Below are 16,615 nucleotides of genomic sequence, written 5' to 3'. Positions count from 1 at the left end.
TACATCATACCCAATCTGTTTCATTCATTTACACTACTCCTCATCTCTGTAGGGAATTTATTTTCAACCGCTGAAGTGCCTTATAGTTTCAAAGTATTTTCCCATGTGTGATTTTATGTTAGCCTTAGTACTCCAGTAAGGTAGAGAAGATAAATACTATGATTATAATCTCCATGTAAGCAAAATGTACTTCAGGGAGGTTGACTTGCCCAAACCTACACACAATACTGGAATCCCAATTTCCCAACTCCTAGTCCTATTATTTTTTAGGGAAAAGTTTTTTTCTTTTTCTTTCTCTTTCTTTCTTTCTTTCTTTTTCTTTCCTTTTCTTTCTTTCTTTCTTTCTTTCTTTCTTTCTTTCTTTCAAGATTTTATTTGAGAGAGAGTGAGAGAGAGCACACACACACACACGTGCACACGAGCAGGGGGAGGGGCAGAGGGAGAGGGAGAAGCAGACTCCCCATTGAGCAGGGAGCCTGATGCGAGGCTCAATCCCAGGACTCTGGGATCGCGGCCTGAGCCAAAAGCATGCCCCAACAGACTGAGCCACCCCAGGTGCCCCTGGAAAAGTTTCTATTAACAACTGCATTTAATGGTTAAGGGAAAACCGAAGAGGTAGATATGGGTATAACTGCCGGAAAAGATTAGTTCCAACTGCTAAACTTTTCAAGAATCACCACAAATAATTAACATTTTTTCTTTTAATATTTCTGTTTCCCTTCTTCTAGGCATTTGAAAAGATTGCCCTTCTAGCTGTCTTGAAGTTGTATGTGGCTATATGACTTGCTTTGGCCAATGAAAATGCTATGTGTCCTGTTGAGGCAGAAGCATTTAAGAGCTCATGAACAATTCATGCTTACTTCACACAGGGATGGGGGGTGGGGACTCTAAGCCTCATGGTGATTTAGACAGGATCTCAAAATGGTGGAGCTCCATCCGCTTGGGTTCCTGAATAACTTATAATGAGCAGAGCCCACTGCCAGACTACTCTAGACATGTACTGTGAGCCCAACCTTTGTGGTTTAAAGTCATTAAGATTTGGGCATTGTTGGGGGCCTGGCTGGCTTAGTAGGTAGAGCATGTGACTCTTAATCTCAGAATTGTGAATTCCATCCCCATGTGGGTCACAGAACTTACTTAAGGAGAAAAAAAAAAAAAAAAGATTTGGGCATTGTTACCAAAGCATAGCCTAACCTAACCTGACTGATAAGGTTCATTCGTAGGGTCACTGAACTTCTCCAAGAACTAGAAATGCAATTCCTAGATTTCTGATCATATCACTAAAAGCTGTTGATTCTATCTAGAAGACAGAGTGAATTGGTGATTTTTTTAGCCCCATTTCCTCATCCACCACCATCTTCTTCTTCATTTTTAAAGATTTTATTTATTTATTTGATAGAGAGAGAAACAGCCAGCAAGAGAGGGAACACAGTCAGGGGGAGTGGGAGAGGAAGAAGCAGGCTCCCAATGGAGAAGCCTGATGTGGGGCTCCATCCCAGAACGCCGGGATACGCCCTGAGCCGAAGACAGACGCTTAACGACTGAGCCACCCAGGCGCCCCCACCACCACCACCATCTTCTCACTTTGAAGAAAATTATTTTCTGAGTCTTGCACACATAAGCTCTGCATTATTCCGGCAGTTAGATAGGGAGGAGAAGGGGGAGGCCCAGATCTTGTTTTCTCCATTCAAGAGCCTAATTCCAGAACTGTCTCCACCCACTAGTACTCACACAACCTTGTCATAGGGCGACCATTACCACTCCCAAGGTGTCACAAACAGGAGCTCTGCCGCTGGCACCACTGCAATGTCAGGGCAAGGCAGCCAGGCTGCGCTCTTTCCTCACTGATGCCTGGGCTTGGCTAAGTCCGGAGAAGCAGCATTCTCTAGGGAAAGAAGCCTTCTCAAGTGGGAACAAAAATGAGTGTGAAGCGCACACCCATCCTGGGCACTATGTGAATTTGGGGTGAGTTCTCTTAGTACTCCAGCTGTGGTCAATTTCTAGTTTCTCTAGCGGCTAGTAAGCTGCCCGGCTGGTGCTACTGGGTCTCCCAGTTTTCCTGGGATTTTCTCAAGCCCACTCGAGCTTGTCATCTTTGCACACGTGCAAAGGTCATCAACAGTGGGGGTTGAGCCCAACCACAGCTTCAGGACCAGACGGCAACCGGGATCAAAGGTCGGCGGGGCAGCCGAGAGGCTGAGCTTGCGCAGTCCCGCTCCCGCCTTGGAGAGAAAGGGTGGCGGCAACGCGGGCTCGTTACACCGGCGTGCTCGCAAGAGGCGGGAAAGTCTTAGCTCGGGTCGCCGCGTCCCTTCCTCTTCCTGCCCCATCCACCTGCCTGCCCAGCGAGCCTGTCCTCGTCCGGCACCTGGGCCCCGAGGGAGGGGGACAAGAAGGGCCCCGGGCTTCTGACTCATCATCTCCAACCTCTTTCTCGCGCGCGCTCCAAGTCTCAGGACTTTGGATTTCGGCTCTGTGGGAGGGGGCGCGGCAACAGCATTTGGGAAACCCAGCTCTCCCGAGGGCCGGCCCCCAAACCCTGCCCGTCCGCGACGCTGCCAGAGGGAGGCCTGTGGACCCACAGTCAGCTCCCAGTTGCCGTGGGTGGGGCGGCGGCGCCCCCGCGCGGGATAACCCGCCTGGCGCCTCCCCGCACGCGGGGCCAGTGGTCGCGTCCGAGGAAACTCTCGGCTAGGCCCCGACTTCCAGCGCCTCGCGTCACTCAGCAGATGCACAGCGCCCCCATCCCGGAGGCAAGGCTCTTTATTTCCCATCAGGCCACGGGGCAGCGGGGCATCCCGGGACTTGTAGTCTTCGCTAGCGTAGAAAGGAACTGGATCGAAGGGAGAAACTAAAGCACCCGTGAATTGATTTCCGAGGATGGGCTTGTACGGGACCCCGGGCTTGGAGTGGATGGGATTGTGAAAGGTGGAGAGAAGAGAAATAAGTGAGATGAGGCAGATGTGAAGCTGTATGGGGAGGCGATGGCTAGGGAGGGGAAGGATGGAAGGGAGGAAGTGGGTACAGCTGAAAGTTGGTTTAAGGATGTCCTGCGGGAGGGCAGCTTTTCAGGGTAGTGAGGTGAGGGAAGACTCGGTTTAGGTATAGCTTCCCCTAGCGGGAAACGGAAGAGCAGGGGGCTCGTCTGGATGGAAACGGAAGGCACTCCCCCGGACTTCATGTAGGTCTCAGAGGACTCCATCCAGCTTCTGAGTTCTGTGGAGTGGGGGCAGGAGGGTCTGGAGAACGCTCCTGCCGGGTTAGTGGAGCAGCACTTGTCGGCCTCCCCTTGCCAGCTCACTCATTCGTTGCATTTGCTGTGCTAGCCACCGTGGGACCGTTCTCCAAAGCGGCAACTTCCTCCAACTCAGAGAGACCCTAAAAGCCAGATAGTTGTGAGGGGAGCAAACTGTAAGGGTGAGAAAGGAGGAATCCCAGACAGAAACAACTTCTCCGTTTCTTGCATTTTTTCTTCCAATATTTTGGCAGTTCTTCCAATATTTAGGCAGCTTCCTAATGCTCTCCCGCATTTCTAGTCTCAGCCATTCAGATACCCAGTTCCCTCTTACCCACCACTACGGAAGAAATGTCTAAAACCAGAAAACCAATCAGTTTCTGGCTGTGACCCCTGCTCCCCCGCCACCCCCACTAACCCCATTATTTTCTCTTAAGTGCCACTGACCACGATAGCCAGTAAAAAAATCAGCCACTAGCTAACTGCTCCATACTTTCCTCCATGCCCGGAATACCTCCTGCAGCTCCTGGTAGTGCAGACTCCGGCTCCTGCAGCATCCTGGCTTCCTCCAGCTCAGCAGGAATAGCGAGTATGCAGAGACCAGCACTCCCCCTAGGGTGAAGGCCTCAGTGCTGAGCTCCACCACCAGCAAGCCAGCCAGCTGCAGGTAGACAGGGCTGAGGAGGCTCCAGGGAACCCAGCTCCTGTTTGCCCCTGCCCCTTTCCCTCTTCATCTCCTCATCCTCCCACCTTCCCCTTTATTCACCCATACCTGGGAGGGGGCAGCTGGGGCAGGCCCCAAGGCTGTCTTCATCACTTCAACCGCCACCACGATGAAGCCCAAGATCAGACTGAAGATGTTGAGTATCATCATGGCCTGCACCTGCCAGTAAACCAGCTCGGCCTTGCCCAGCCTAGGGGACTCATTGCCACCCCAAGCCCCACCTGCAGCCTAGCCCCAGAACAAAACTCAGCTCCTGTTCCTCCACCTCCAAAGAGGGCCATGAGCCCTCTAATTTCTTGCTTTCCCTCCTCAGTTTTTTAGGCCAGTCAGGGGCAGAGAGTTGACAGGATTAGTTAACATTTAGTCACTTCCTGGGCTGAGTGGTTTGCGTGTGTGTGTGTGTGTGTGTGTGTGTGTGTGTGTTGGGGGGTGTGTGGGAGAACAGTGCTGCATTCTCTTCCCCTCTCACCTTCCAGAGGCGGGGTGCTCTGCGCAGCTCAAGGGTGACAGTCCCAGTGAGGAGACCCTGAATGGCGAGAAAGGCAAGTGTTGAGCTCTGGCCCCGTTGAGGAGGCGGCTCCGGGACCTCGCTTCCACCCTTCCTTGTGGTGGGTCTTACCAATGCTCCAGGCCCAAGTGGTAGTGCTGTGGCCATGTGACAAGCAGCGTTCAGGCAGGCAACGGAGACAGCAAAGGGCACCACAGCCACTGCCAGCCACAGCTGGCTCACCTGGAGGCCAGACACAGGGTAGTTGAGGGGGATCCGGGGATCAGCAATTGGGGGGAATGCGTGTTGGTGGAAAGTAGTCAGCCAATGACAAGTGAAGGAATGGGGTATTATTTTTTTCTGCCTCATGTCCAAGTTTGGTTACTTACCTATGTGTTTTCCCCACATAATGGAAGCTAATTGGGGATTAAGGGTCTTGCTTCATTATTCTATGCCATTTCCACCCTCCTCCCACTCAGAGCCTAGCACAGTTTCAGGCACGGGGCGGGTGCTCCCTGAACACGGGTAGAATCGAATTGGGGTACAATTGGACATGCTGAAGCTTGGGGTGGGGCAGCCTGGCCTCACCGCCAGCACCAAGAGGTGCCCACTCTGCCTGTTTCTTGCCCAGTGCTGTAGCTTTTCCAGACGAAGACTGGGTCTCTCCTGCTCCCGCTGAGCAGCTCTCTCCTCCATGTCTCCCTTGACTGCTGGAGTTCGGTGCTTCCTAGCCTGGGAGAAATGCGTTATGGCACCTATCAGGAGATAGGACATGCGGCAACATCTCTTTCAGCTGTCCCTTTGCCCGCTTCCAAAATCCGGGGAGTTGAGGCTCGGCCTCAGACCTACCGAGTCTGAAGGTGCTACTCCAAAGGGACGGGACCCAGCCGGGCCTGGAGCTCCTGGCAGGGTCTGGTAGCTCAGAGCAGATGACGACAAACTTGTCCTGGCAGAGACTGGCTGTCAGGGCCAGGTGTGGTGGGGCAAAGGTCCCCACGAGGGCCTAAGGATCCAGGGAGTGGCCCTGGGCAGACACCAGGCTCAGTTCATTCCATAAGACGCCCAGCCCTGCCTTGCTCTGTCCCTCTTTCCTGTTGCTGCCTTCTCTGCCCATCTGGGGTCCTCTTCTGATTGCTCACCTCATCCCAATGGGCACTACCACCCTAGGCCCCAGTTTCCCCCCATTTCCATCTAATCTTTCTCCTTTTTTTGCTTCCTCCTCAAATTACCTGCTGTTCCCTAGGGAAATCCCATATTACTGTCTGGATTGGTCCCCTGTCATTACCATTTGCAGTGTTGTCTCAAGACCAGGCAAGGTTTAATTCTCCTGGCTTCCTGTCTCTCACTTTCTGGACAGTTTCTCCTCTCTTCTTCCTTTCTTGAAGGATTTACTCTGGATCGGGCACTAAGTAGATGGGGATCCCTATTTACAGTGGGGAATTTTTAATGTTAGAGTGTTAATTTGCAGCTAGACATGTATAGAAAATAGTCCGCAAATGGTCAGTCTTGGGAAGGACACTACTGCACCAAAGAATATTTTTGAGAGATACAGGTCGCCTTGCAGTCACACTGACCTGGACTAGAATCTCAGCTCTGTCACTTTCCCAGCTGTGTGACCTTGGATACATTATTCTACCTTTTTGAACCTCAGTTTGTTCAAACTGAGTGATAAAAAGGGGGCTAATAATTTGACTATGAGGGGTTGTTGACTCATGGTGGGCACTTAATAACCATCGGTGGTGCGATGAGGTCACACTGCTGTGCCTGATGCCCATATACTAAAGGCTTATTCAGAAGCTGAGCTGGGGCCATTTGTTTCTACAGCAAGAAGCAGAACCAGCTGGACCTGAATATATATACTCTATGGATCAAAAATAGGAAAGGTGCAGAGCCCGAGATCTGGAGAAAACCAGACGTATGTTCATAGCCCAGATCTACCGGGGTGACCTTGGGCAAGTTACTTAATCTCTCTGTTTCCTTATCTATAAAGGGAAGTTAATAATACAGATCTCAATACAGTACTCAAGGGGTTGCCCTGAGTATTAAAAGAGAAAATGCAATGAGCAAGCTCAGCCTGGCACCTAGCACTTAAGTGCTCAATAATTGTTAGTGACTATTATATTTATTATTATTACTGATGGTAGAGGAAGACTGAGCCAGAAGACTCCTGGGAGTTAGTACTGACAGACAGGGTCCCGGGAGCCAAGTGGTCCTTTGTAAGACACTTCTGTCCTGCCTAGTGCTGGGCCAACACTCAGGGGAGCATTGTGTCCACTCTTCTTTCCTGGGGAGTGGGAATCACATTTAAAGGCATCTGGGGAAGTTGCGTGTCTACTCCCACCTCAATCCCCATGTGCATTAATTTTATTTGGTGGCAGTGGCCTGACGGAATGTGAAATGTTAGGCTTGCTCTGAGGATCCCTGACCTGGTAGGCCAGTGGAAAGAGACTCTTAGCTTCATTTTCCTTACCCGTAAATGCAGACTGATTATATTTCAGGGTTATTGTAAGGCTTCTATATTATTAAATATGTGAGCAGGCATTCCGTCAATATTGATTAAATCTGAGTATACTACTTACAAGTTTGTAGCCCCTGTCTAGATTACAATCTGCTCATGGAAGGGAACTACAAGCCCCTCATCTGCTCATCCTCCACAGTGCTAAGCATAGTGCCTGGTACTTGGTAGACAATCAGTAAATATTTGTTGTATTGAAGAGCCATTAAAGTGACTTCAGGAATGGAAAAGAGAATTTGAGAGGAAGGAGCAGGATTTGTTTATCAAGAACAGAAAGGACCGAAGAGTAACTTTAATAATGTTTCTTGTACGGCAGACATTAACTATCTCTATAATCGCCCCTCCTCCTCCTCCCCAAAAAGAGAGACAGAAATTGTAAGGGAGAGGCTTTGAGATAAAACCCCAGGAAGAACTTCCCGAGTCTGTGCATGTTGGGGCAGAAAGAGCGGCAGAGCCAACTCCTTCCCTGGTATGTCCGGGTTTAGGGTGGGAGGGGCAGTCCGGCTTGGAGGCTGGGGGAAGGACGAGATGACCTTTCAAAATCTCTTCCAGTCTCCTGTTGGAATCGTCTGTGCGTCCCACCCCCGCTCACTCCCTCCCTCCCTCCGACAGCGCCCCCCGTCTCCAAACTGCCCGTACCCCGCCCCTGGCGGCCGCCTCTCGCGGCTCCCGGGGTCCCCAGCTCCCTGTCCCCGGAGCCAGAGCCCCGCTCCCGCTCCCGCGCGGCTCCCAGCCCCGCCGCGCCGCCCCCCGCATGCTAATGGCCGGGCCGCCTCCCGCCGCACACAATGCGGGCCAGGGCCGGGGGCGGGGGACCGGGGAGGGGGCGGGGGCCGGGCCGGGGGCGGGGGGGCCGGGGCCCGGCGCATCTCCCCCGGCCCCACGTAACGCTGACGCCCGCGCCGCCGGCCCGCCGCCCGCCGCCGCCGCCGCCGCCCGCTCCGCCGCCGCCCGCCCGGGGCTCGTGAGTAGCCGCTCCCCCCACTCCCGGCCCCCCCCTCCGCCACCCGGCCCCCGCCCCCGGCCCCCTCCCCCCCACCCGGAGGGGGGGCCCGCTCCGCGCGCCCGGCTCGGAGCAGGTGCAGGGGGCGGGGGCGGGGGAGGGGCGCCGGCTCGGCCCCAAGCAAACTTCGCCCAGAGCTCCTGGGGGGGCGGGGTGGGGGCGGCGGCCTCGGAAGCCGAGAGAGCTGGGGGGCCTCGAGGGAGGGGGGGGCCAGGTGGGGGAGCCGGGAAAGCGGACACCAAAGGGGAAAGGCCAGCGGGGGGGGGGGGCGCGGACGTCTTTGTAGGGGCCCGAAGGCAGGGCGCGAGGGGCCTGGGGGTGCCGGGCGGCCGAGCCGGGAGCCAGAGTGGATGAGCGCCCCCCGGCTCAGGTAGGGCTGATGGAAGAGGGGGAAGGGACCCAAACTCTCCCGGAGCGGGGGTGGGGGAGGGGAGAGGATGGGGGGTGCTTCCCTCTCTGCGTCCCAAACAAAGTGTCACAAAGAGCTCGGCCGGCGGCAGCGGCGGAGGCGGCTGCAACTCAGCTTTTGTTCTCCCGGCCGGGGTAGCTGAGCCCTGGCCTCCCAGTCTCCCAACCCTGCCCCCCATCATCCTTCTAGCTTATCTTCCCCGGGAGGGGACTGGGGTGCTGCTGGAAGAATCTCTTGTGCAGGATCACAGGTCCTGCCCTACTTGCCAACCTACTTCTGGGAGGGAGATTTTCCCAGAGGATCTCCTGCCCGCCCCCCACCCCCTAATCTGAGGACTGAGGCTCATACGGGTGCTAAGACTCTGACCTTTCTAGGGTCAGCTCCAGTTAAGGGGACTTAGGGCTGGCTCCGTGCCCCCTCCCCCAAATCAAGGTCCTCTAGAACTTTCAGAAGAGGGGTCAAGTTGGGACATGCCTGTGGAATAAGATTCACTGTGGTGGGGTGGCTGTAGGTCAGCAGGTGTACCTTCCTCTTGTCTCCTGCTGCACATTTGAAGTCCGTGACTGAGGTGCCATGCCCCCAAATCAGGACAGTGAGGATGGAGGGAAGGAGGCTTTACCAAGAACTCTGTAAAAGATGGGCATGCTGTGATGTGGAGTCAGTTTAGAGGAACTCTCTGAGCAGTGAGGTTCAGAGGCCCATGGAGGGGAGACCATAAAAGTGAGCTACTGGCATGTGTTTGTGATAAAAGAGGTCTTGCCTCTAGACCACCTAAGAAGCCCCCTTTCTTTCTTACCTCGTCTTGTGCAGTGTTAATCGTAATTGGTAACGGACTTCGGAGGTGTGGGGTTCTCAACAGAGGGAAGAACATCAAGTATTAGAAATGACCAATGACAGATGTTTAGTCACAACTATACCACAGAAGTCCTGAATCCTTGCCCCTTACACTTTGACCCTAAAAACTTTTGAACCACAGATTTGAGGGACAATCTTTGAGGTCCTTCAGTCAGCAGATGCTTCTGTGTACCTGTCCTTGTTTCTTAGTCTTCTCACCAACCTTTCCAGCCCTCCCTAACGCAGTAAGGCTTGATGATCCACATCCCCTTCCCCACCAGCTTTCCTAGCACATAAAAATAACTGGCCTGTTGCTTTGGAACGACTTCCGATTCCTATCCCTGGCTCTGTATCCCTATAGAACCCAAATAAGGGCCAGATAACCCCTGATTCCCAGTGGGGGTGGAAAGTAGGTCAGTACTACCGTCTGGCCAAGTCTCGTGGATGGTGTTTAGGGCCTAACTATAGGAAACTCTGTGATTATTGCCCACAGGCAATACATGGATGCTGTGGGTTCCAAGCCAGTTCATAGATCTTGGACGCTGTCCGTGCTCTCTCCTATTGAAAGCAAAACAAAACAAAATAAAACAAAACACTCATGGGATCAGGTGCCTGGGGCCTCCTTTGGTGTGGAGATGATTCAGGAGGTCTTGACTGGGTCTAGGAAGGTGTCTAAGTGGGTTTTGTTGATTTGAGGCTACCCTCTAGGGAAACTCTCCCTGCTTGGGAATTCAGCTTCAATTTAGGCCTTCTTGTATATCACTTTTTTCCATCCTGGAAAATGCTATGTGCAAAGTAGGTCTTTCTGTTTTTGTTTTGTTGTGGCGGAGGAAGCTGTGCCCTGTTCCTACTCTGCTTGCTTCATATACGAGGTCAGCCTCCCATGAGATATTTTGCTTGCTGTCCTACAGGCAGTTTTAAGGGCCCTAGAATGTTCTCAGAATCAGAATACGTGCCCATAGGTTAGTCAGCTATGACCATGCAGTATTCCCAGCCTCCCCCCTCCTCCCCCACCATCTGCTTCCTCTGAATATACCAGATTGGCTGTACACCAGGATGTTCCGGGAATCCCCAGGAGAGCAACAGAATGTGATGGACCCAAATACGATGCCTCAGTAACTCATTCCAGGATGTACAAACTGTAACTGTCAGGACACTCCTTATAGCTAATTAAAATTCTTCTAGTTACATCTATTTTCTATTACATTTATCTATTTTCAGTGACATCTAAAAGGCCAAAATAATCCCTCTGGTACCACTGTTCCCCCCACCCCCAATGGTTCCCAGATCGGAATTTTGTAAAATCCTCTAGCTTTTCTCAGTGCTTTTTCTGTGGTGCTAAAATGGCCAATGTGGCCCCTCTAGCACTTCCTAGCTCTTTCTATGGTACCGAGGTGGCCAAAGTGTCTCCTCTGGTAGCCCACTGCACTCTCCATGGTACTGAAGGGATGACCATTTGTTTTTAACATCTCTCTGGGGTCCAGAAGAGTCCTGTGACTCAGAACCACAAATTTTTGAGCTGGAAGGGACCATCAATATAAATTAGTCCAACCTCCTTATTTTACAGATGAGTAAACTGGGAGGTTAAGTGATTTACTGAAGGTTGCAGGGCTGTTAATAGCCTGGGCCCACAATAGCCATGCACTTCTCAGTCCTACTCTTTAATTCACCTTTCATGACGCTACTCACGGAGCCTCGCTGGGCTCTTGGTCTCAGGAAAGGGGTTTGTTTGGAGGATCCAGAAGATGACGGTGGATACCCTAATTTGGAGCTACAGAAATACAAATATTAAACGTGGTGGTGCAGGTCGTTTAGTGACCCTCAGATGAGGACACTTTGTCAATCAATCTCCTGTTAATAAAATTCCCTTAACCCAGATTTCACATGTAACAGGTACCTGTCCCTTCATGGAGTCTTATCACATTCACATTCATTAAATGTCAAAAATTAAAGAAGCCTTGGACCTCCAGAGCCTTTTCTCTTTGCTGATAAGCAGCAGGGCTGACTCCTGGCCCAGTTCTCTTCTGTTAAAGATTCTTAAGCAAAGTAATGCTTGAGTCCTTTTCTTTCTCAGTAACCCATTTCGGTTTCACAATGCCTATTGTAAGGAAGTTCTTTATATCTCAAATATTCTTTCTATCTCAGGCAAAAAAATAGGTTAGGCCCACATTCATCTAGCCTCGACCAGATACAATTCTATATGTAAGCAGGAAGGTAGGCTGGCTGACTTCTGCTCGTCCTCCCGGGCCTATTTCCATGAATGTTAATTCTGGGGTTGCTTCTAAGTCCTAATACTAACCTCTGCAGCTTAGAATCAGGAGAGCCCCCCCCCCCAACCCCAATCTTCTCAGTGCTCTTCTCCTTCCTCAGAACTGGAGGTCTGCACATCCCAGGCCCAGGGAATTTCAGCCTGGAGAATTTTAACCCTTTCCTGCTCGGAGCATGTGCTGAGCCCCTATCTGTGCAGATGGCCCAGCCCCGCCCCCCGTCCCTCACTCCAGCCTCTTGAGCTCAGAGCCAGTGTAATCCTCCTCTTGTGTGAGGGAGCCTCTCCCCTGCAGAGAGGAGGAAAGCCTGCCTCGGAACAGCCCTGGACAAAGGGGCTGAGATGCCCCATCAAACTGCAGGCTCCAAGGTTTGAAACACGGGGATGAATCCTATCCGGTATTGGCAGTTTTTAACCCCTTCCCCAGGCCAGCAGCGCCCCTTAACTTCCACTCCTCCCCCAACTCTCTCTTCATTCCCTCTCCCTCTGGCTCTCTCCCCCTTCATGCCCCTCCCCCTCTGTCTGTCTCCAGACTCTCTGCTGCTGGGAGGTGTTTCTCTCCCATGCATGAATGAGTCTCTGTAATGAATGGAAATGAATGGATCAGGAATCCAGGCGGAGGGAGGGAGAACGAGGGGGAAAAGACAGAAAGACAGGATAAGGGCAGAAGGAAGGACTGTGGAGTGTGGAAGGATGTTTGGCTGGCCGGTCAGTTAGGGCAACTGGTCTCACTTGGATAAATGGGGAGCATGGCAGGCCCACCCTGTTTGCTCATCAAGCTGCATAGCCTGACTTAAATGAGAGAAGGGTATACTGTGATGGTTTCTACCACCAGGGGGTGGTTGTGTTGGTGATGATGGTGGTGGCGGTGATGGTGGTGATGTTAGTGGTGGTTTTGGACTAAGCATTTAAAATGAATAATCTGAGGGAAGACATCTGGGTTACCAGGGAACCTGTGGGCTGGGCAAATCAAGGAGTACAAATTTTGAAGACAGCAGCCCCCTCCTGCTTCAGGGTGCAAGGAAGGGGAACGAAGGGATAGATTGCAGGAGTAAGGGGTGCTAAGAGTATGGGGTTGGGGGTGCCTCGTTCTACTGCTGAAAACCAGGGCTCATCTTTCCCTCCAAACCTGTCTCTCTTGCTTTAGCTCTTCAGCACCTGTTGCCTTCACTAGCAGCTTTTCCTCCTCCTCTTCCCTGCACTCCCCAGAACCAAAGAATGTGAAGGGGGTCCATGGAGGTGAGTGAAGAAGCTCTGGGCTGAACCTGCAAGTACTTACACCTATACTCCTTCCCCTCCCTACCTCTCTTAGAAGTTATGTCTGTGGCCCCACCAGCTCAGTTCCCATTCATATCCCACTTCCCCCAAGGTGAGTGGGAAGGGCACTCGGTGTTCCTGATTCAGGCCCCACCCACCCTCCCTCGAGTTCTTCTGGCCTTTCACGCCCTTGCTTTCCCCACAGCTGTCCCTTCTCCACCCCTTGCTCTACTCAGGTCTTTCTCCACAGGGCTCACGTCCCCGCGCTCCGGGCGGCCACTTAGCGCCCTCGCCGCCTGCCTTCGACGGCGAACTGGATCTGCAGCGCTACTCCAACGGGCCAGGCGTGAGCGCTGGGTCTCCAGGGATGGGAGCAGTGGGCTGGTCGGAGAGTCGCGCAGGCGAAAGGCGCTTCCCCTGCCCTGTATGCGGGAAGCGCTTCCGCTTCAACTCTATCCTGGCTTTGCACCTGCGGGCGCATCCAGGCGCCCAGGCCTTCCAGTGCCCGCACTGCGGCCACCGCGCAGCGCAGCGGGCCCTGCTGCGCTCGCACCTGCGCACGCACCAGCCCGAGCGCCCGCGTAGCCCTGCCGCACGCCTTTTGCTGGAGCTGGAGGAGCGCGCGCTACTGCGCGAGGCTCGGCTGGGGAGAGCCCGAAGCTCAGGGGGCATGCAGTCCACCCCTGCCACTGAGGGCCTGGCTCGGTCCCAGGCTCCTTCGTCGGCCGCCTTCCGTTGCCCCTTCTGCAAAGGCAAGTTTCGTACCGCGGCGGAGCGCGAACGCCACCTGCACATCCTGCACAGGCCCTGGAAGTGCGGCCTGTGCAGTTTTGGCTCCAGCCAGGAGGAGGAGCTGCTGCATCACAGCCTGACGGCCCACGGAGCTCCTGAGCGCCCCCTGGCGGCCACCTCGGCTGCACCCCAGCCTCAGCCTCCACCCCAACCTGAACCCAGATCAGTCCCGGAGTGTGAGCCGGAGCCCGAACGTGAGGCAGTCCCCGCCCCCGCTCCTGCAGCTCCCGAGGAGCCCCCCGCGCCCCCGGAGTTCCGCTGTCAAGTGTGTGGCCAGAGCTTTACGCAGTCCTGGTTTCTGAAGGGCCACATGCGCAAGCACAAGGCCTCCTTCGATCATGCGTGTCCCGTGTGTGGCCGCTGCTTCAAGGAGCCCTGGTTCCTTAAGAACCACATGAAGGTGCACGCCAGCAAGCTGGGCCCGCTGCGTGCCCCGGGGCCTGGTTCCGGGGCTGCCCGGGCTCCCCAGCCTCCTGACCTGGGCCTGCTGGCCTATGAGCCTCTGGGCCCCGCGCTCCTCTTGGCCCCGGCTCCCACTCCCGCCGAGCGCCGTGAGCCTCCGAGCCTTCTGGGCTACCTGAGCCTCCGAGCTGGCGAGGCCCGGCCCAATGGTGAGGGCGCCGAGCCTGGGGCTGGCCGCAGCTTCGGAAGCTTCCGCCCACTGCCCTCCGCTCTTCCAGCCCGGGCTCGCCGGCATCGCGCCGAGGAGCCAGAGGAGGAAGAGGAGGTGGTGGAGGCGGAGGAGGAGACCTGGGCCCGGAGCAGGGCGTTGGGCCCTCTGGCTTCACTGCACCCGCGCCCAGGCGAGGGACCAGGGCACTCTGCGCCCGCTGCGGGGACCCAGGCAAGGTCCACCGCCACGCAGGGTATGTAAGGGGTCTTTTCCCTCCAAGGTTTCCACATCCTGGGCCCACTCTGATTCCACCACTGCCCTCTTGTCCTCTTCTCTTTAAAAAGGACCTGTCTCTTAATTCTCGACTTTTTTCAGTCCTGGGGGCCACTTTTCAACTCACCACAAATCCAACCCCTCAGGTTCCCTCAAACACACTGTTTCCTTCTGGGGCCCCGAGGGGAAGGCATCCGAAGGGGTGGGTGTGGGACGCATGGCCCTGATAGGGTTAGGGCAAAGGGCCTTTCTGACTTCCCTTAATGTGCGTATTGCAGAAGAGAATGGGCTGTTGGTTGGAGGGACCCGGCCTGAAGGGGGCCGGGGAGCCACAGGAAAGGATTGCCCCTTCTGTGGAAAATCTTTCCGCTCAGCGCACCACCTTAAAGTGCACCTGCGAGTGCACACAGGTGAGGGGGGCAGCCTCTGGGGTGGGGAGGCAACTGGGGGGCGGGAAGAGCGGTGAGAGCAGCCTTCAGATTGGCCAGTTGAGATGGTTGGGGGAATTATGCTCTGTTAAATGAGAAGGGGTGGGGGTGGCAGTGTGTTTTTCTGGTCTACAGGGGCCTGTACGGAGCGAAAGGGGGGTGGGGGCGGTGATCGTGCCTCTGTGATTCGATCGCACCCCTTTCTGCAGGCGAGCGCCCCTACAAGTGTCCGCACTGCGACTACGCGGGCACCCAATCCGGCTCGCTCAAGTATCACCTGCAGCGCCACCACCGAGAGCAAAGGAGCGGGGCAGGCCCCGGACCACCCCCGGAGCCGCCGCCCCCTTCCCAGCGAGGTTCGGCACAGCAGTCGGGAGCCAAGCCGGCTCCGCAGACTGCGACCTGGGTGGAGGGCGCGGCGAACCCCCGGCCTCCTACGAGCGCGGCGCCGGGGTCCCGTCGGAAGCCCGCCAGTCCCGGGAGGACCCTGCGCAACGGGCGAGGCGGTGAGGCCGAACCCCTGGACCTGTCCCTGCGGGCGGGGCCGGGAGGCGAGGCTGGGCCGGGGGGTGCCCTCCACCGATGCCTCTTCTGCCCCTTCGCCACTGGAGCCCCTGAGCTCATGGCCTTGCACCTGCAAGTGCACCACAGCCGCAGGGCTCGGGGCCGCAGGCCGCCCCAGGCCGACGCGTCCCCGCCCTACGCCCCTGCACAATCCGGAGAGACCCCTCCCAGTCCTCCGCAGGAAGGGGAGGAGGGCCCCGGGCTGTCGAGATCAGGAGAGGCGGGGCTGGGGGGACAAGAACGGTAGGGAGCCCTCTTAGGGGCGGTTAGCTTAGTGAGCTCACCCCGCGGGAGCGGGGGAGCGCTAGAGGTAGTTGGGTAGAGCAGCCAGCAGGGGGCAGCGTGGGACCCATATCCCAGCCCCAGGCGGACCAGAGGTGGAGGGGGTGGAGGGCGTAGGAGGGTGGGCGGGCGCTACCCACCCAGCCCAGGGGAGAGTCACAGTGCCTTAGAAGTGGCAGGGGTGAGGATCAAAGAATGGGGTCCCAGGGCTGGCAGAGGGCGGTGTCCCTGTTGAGGGGCCGCTCTGCCAGTCTTTGCTGGTCCATAGGCGTGAGAGTTTATTTTTGTACAATGGGTGGGGGTGGGGGGCACTGTACCCTTCTAGCCCCTTCAGGGGCCCTGTAGACGTCGCTATTTTTGGTACGATTCCTGTCATCCCTGTCGCAGAGTTGTGTCCCCAATAAACAGGTGTCTTGAGGCACAGGGCGCTGTGTTTGTCTGCCTATGTCCTGTCCTCCTTGGACCGTTTCCTGGAAATACTTCTTCAGGTGCTTAGTGATCGCCCGAAGAGCTTTATGAGGACGGAGAGATCTTGGGCTTTACCCCCGGGCTTCGGCTTCAGTAGCTCTGGGGGTGGGGCCGGGAATTAGCATTTAGCAAGTAGCCCAGGGGCTTCTCGTGCACTGTGGTCAGAGGACCTCATTTTGAGAACTGCTGGACGGTGCTGGATCCCAGCTGGACGGCGACCACCTCAGCCTCAAGAAGTGGGTGCAGCGGGAGAGGAGGAATTTCTGCACTGAGCCTCCGAGCGCCACCGTGGAGGAGGCGTATTCTGCTGCACCCCGCCCCGTTTGGGGCCAGGAAGGGGTACCGGGTACCTTGAAGCCTTGGTTTTATTTTCTGTGTTCTAGTTAATGGTTGGGTGAGGGGAAGCGCTCACGGCAGCAGCGTCACCTCAACTCACAGGTCCGCTCTAGCTCTTCCGACACCAAG

General features: G+C 55.4%; 2 protein-coding genes across 6 annotated transcripts; one reads left to right on the top strand and one right to left on the bottom strand.

Annotated features, from left to right (window-relative positions):
- Positions 1–1,364: 1,364 nt before the first annotated feature.
- Positions 1,365–5,517, bottom strand: TMEM253 (transmembrane protein 253). The gene is made up of 7 exons (XM_026489954.4): positions 5,296–5,517; positions 5,035–5,178; positions 4,579–4,689; positions 4,429–4,485; positions 4,008–4,118; positions 3,750–3,896; positions 1,365–3,378 (listed from the first exon to the last, which is right to left on the bottom strand). The coding sequence occupies exons 2-7, from the start codon at positions 5,140–5,142 to the stop codon at positions 3,298–3,300; spliced, it is 615 nt and encodes a 204-aa protein (XP_026345739.2). The 5' UTR covers positions 5,143–5,178; positions 5,296–5,517; the 3' UTR covers positions 1,365–3,297.
- On the top strand, positions 1,837–16,105 carry ZNF219 (zinc finger protein 219). Of its 5 annotated transcripts, none has more exons than XM_044380589.3 (5): positions 1,837–1,965; positions 12,621–12,712; positions 12,981–14,388; positions 14,687–14,818; positions 15,046–16,105. In XM_044380589.3, the coding sequence occupies exons 2-5, from the start codon at positions 12,707–12,709 to the stop codon at positions 15,645–15,647; spliced, it is 2,148 nt and encodes a 715-aa protein (XP_044236524.2). In that variant the 5' UTR covers positions 1,837–1,965; positions 12,621–12,706; the 3' UTR covers positions 15,648–16,105. The 5 variants fall into 5 exon arrangements, with proteins under 5 accessions (XP_044236524.2, XP_044236525.2, XP_026345769.2 ...); XM_044380590.3 differs by lacking the exon at positions 1,837–1,965 and adding an exon at positions 7,388–7,430; XM_026489984.4 differs by lacking the exon at positions 1,837–1,965 and adding an exon at positions 7,864–7,925.
- The last annotated feature ends 510 nt before the right edge of the window (positions 16,106–16,615 follow it).

The sequence above is a fragment of the Ursus arctos genome, unplaced genomic scaffold, assembly GCF_023065955.2.
Source record: "Ursus arctos isolate Adak ecotype North America unplaced genomic scaffold, UrsArc2.0 scaffold_37, whole genome shotgun sequence".
NCBI classification, from domain to species: domain Eukaryota; kingdom Metazoa; phylum Chordata; class Mammalia; order Carnivora; family Ursidae; genus Ursus; species Ursus arctos.
Note: the sequence above shows the minus strand (reverse complement) of the source record. Positions and strands in the feature narration are given on the sequence as shown.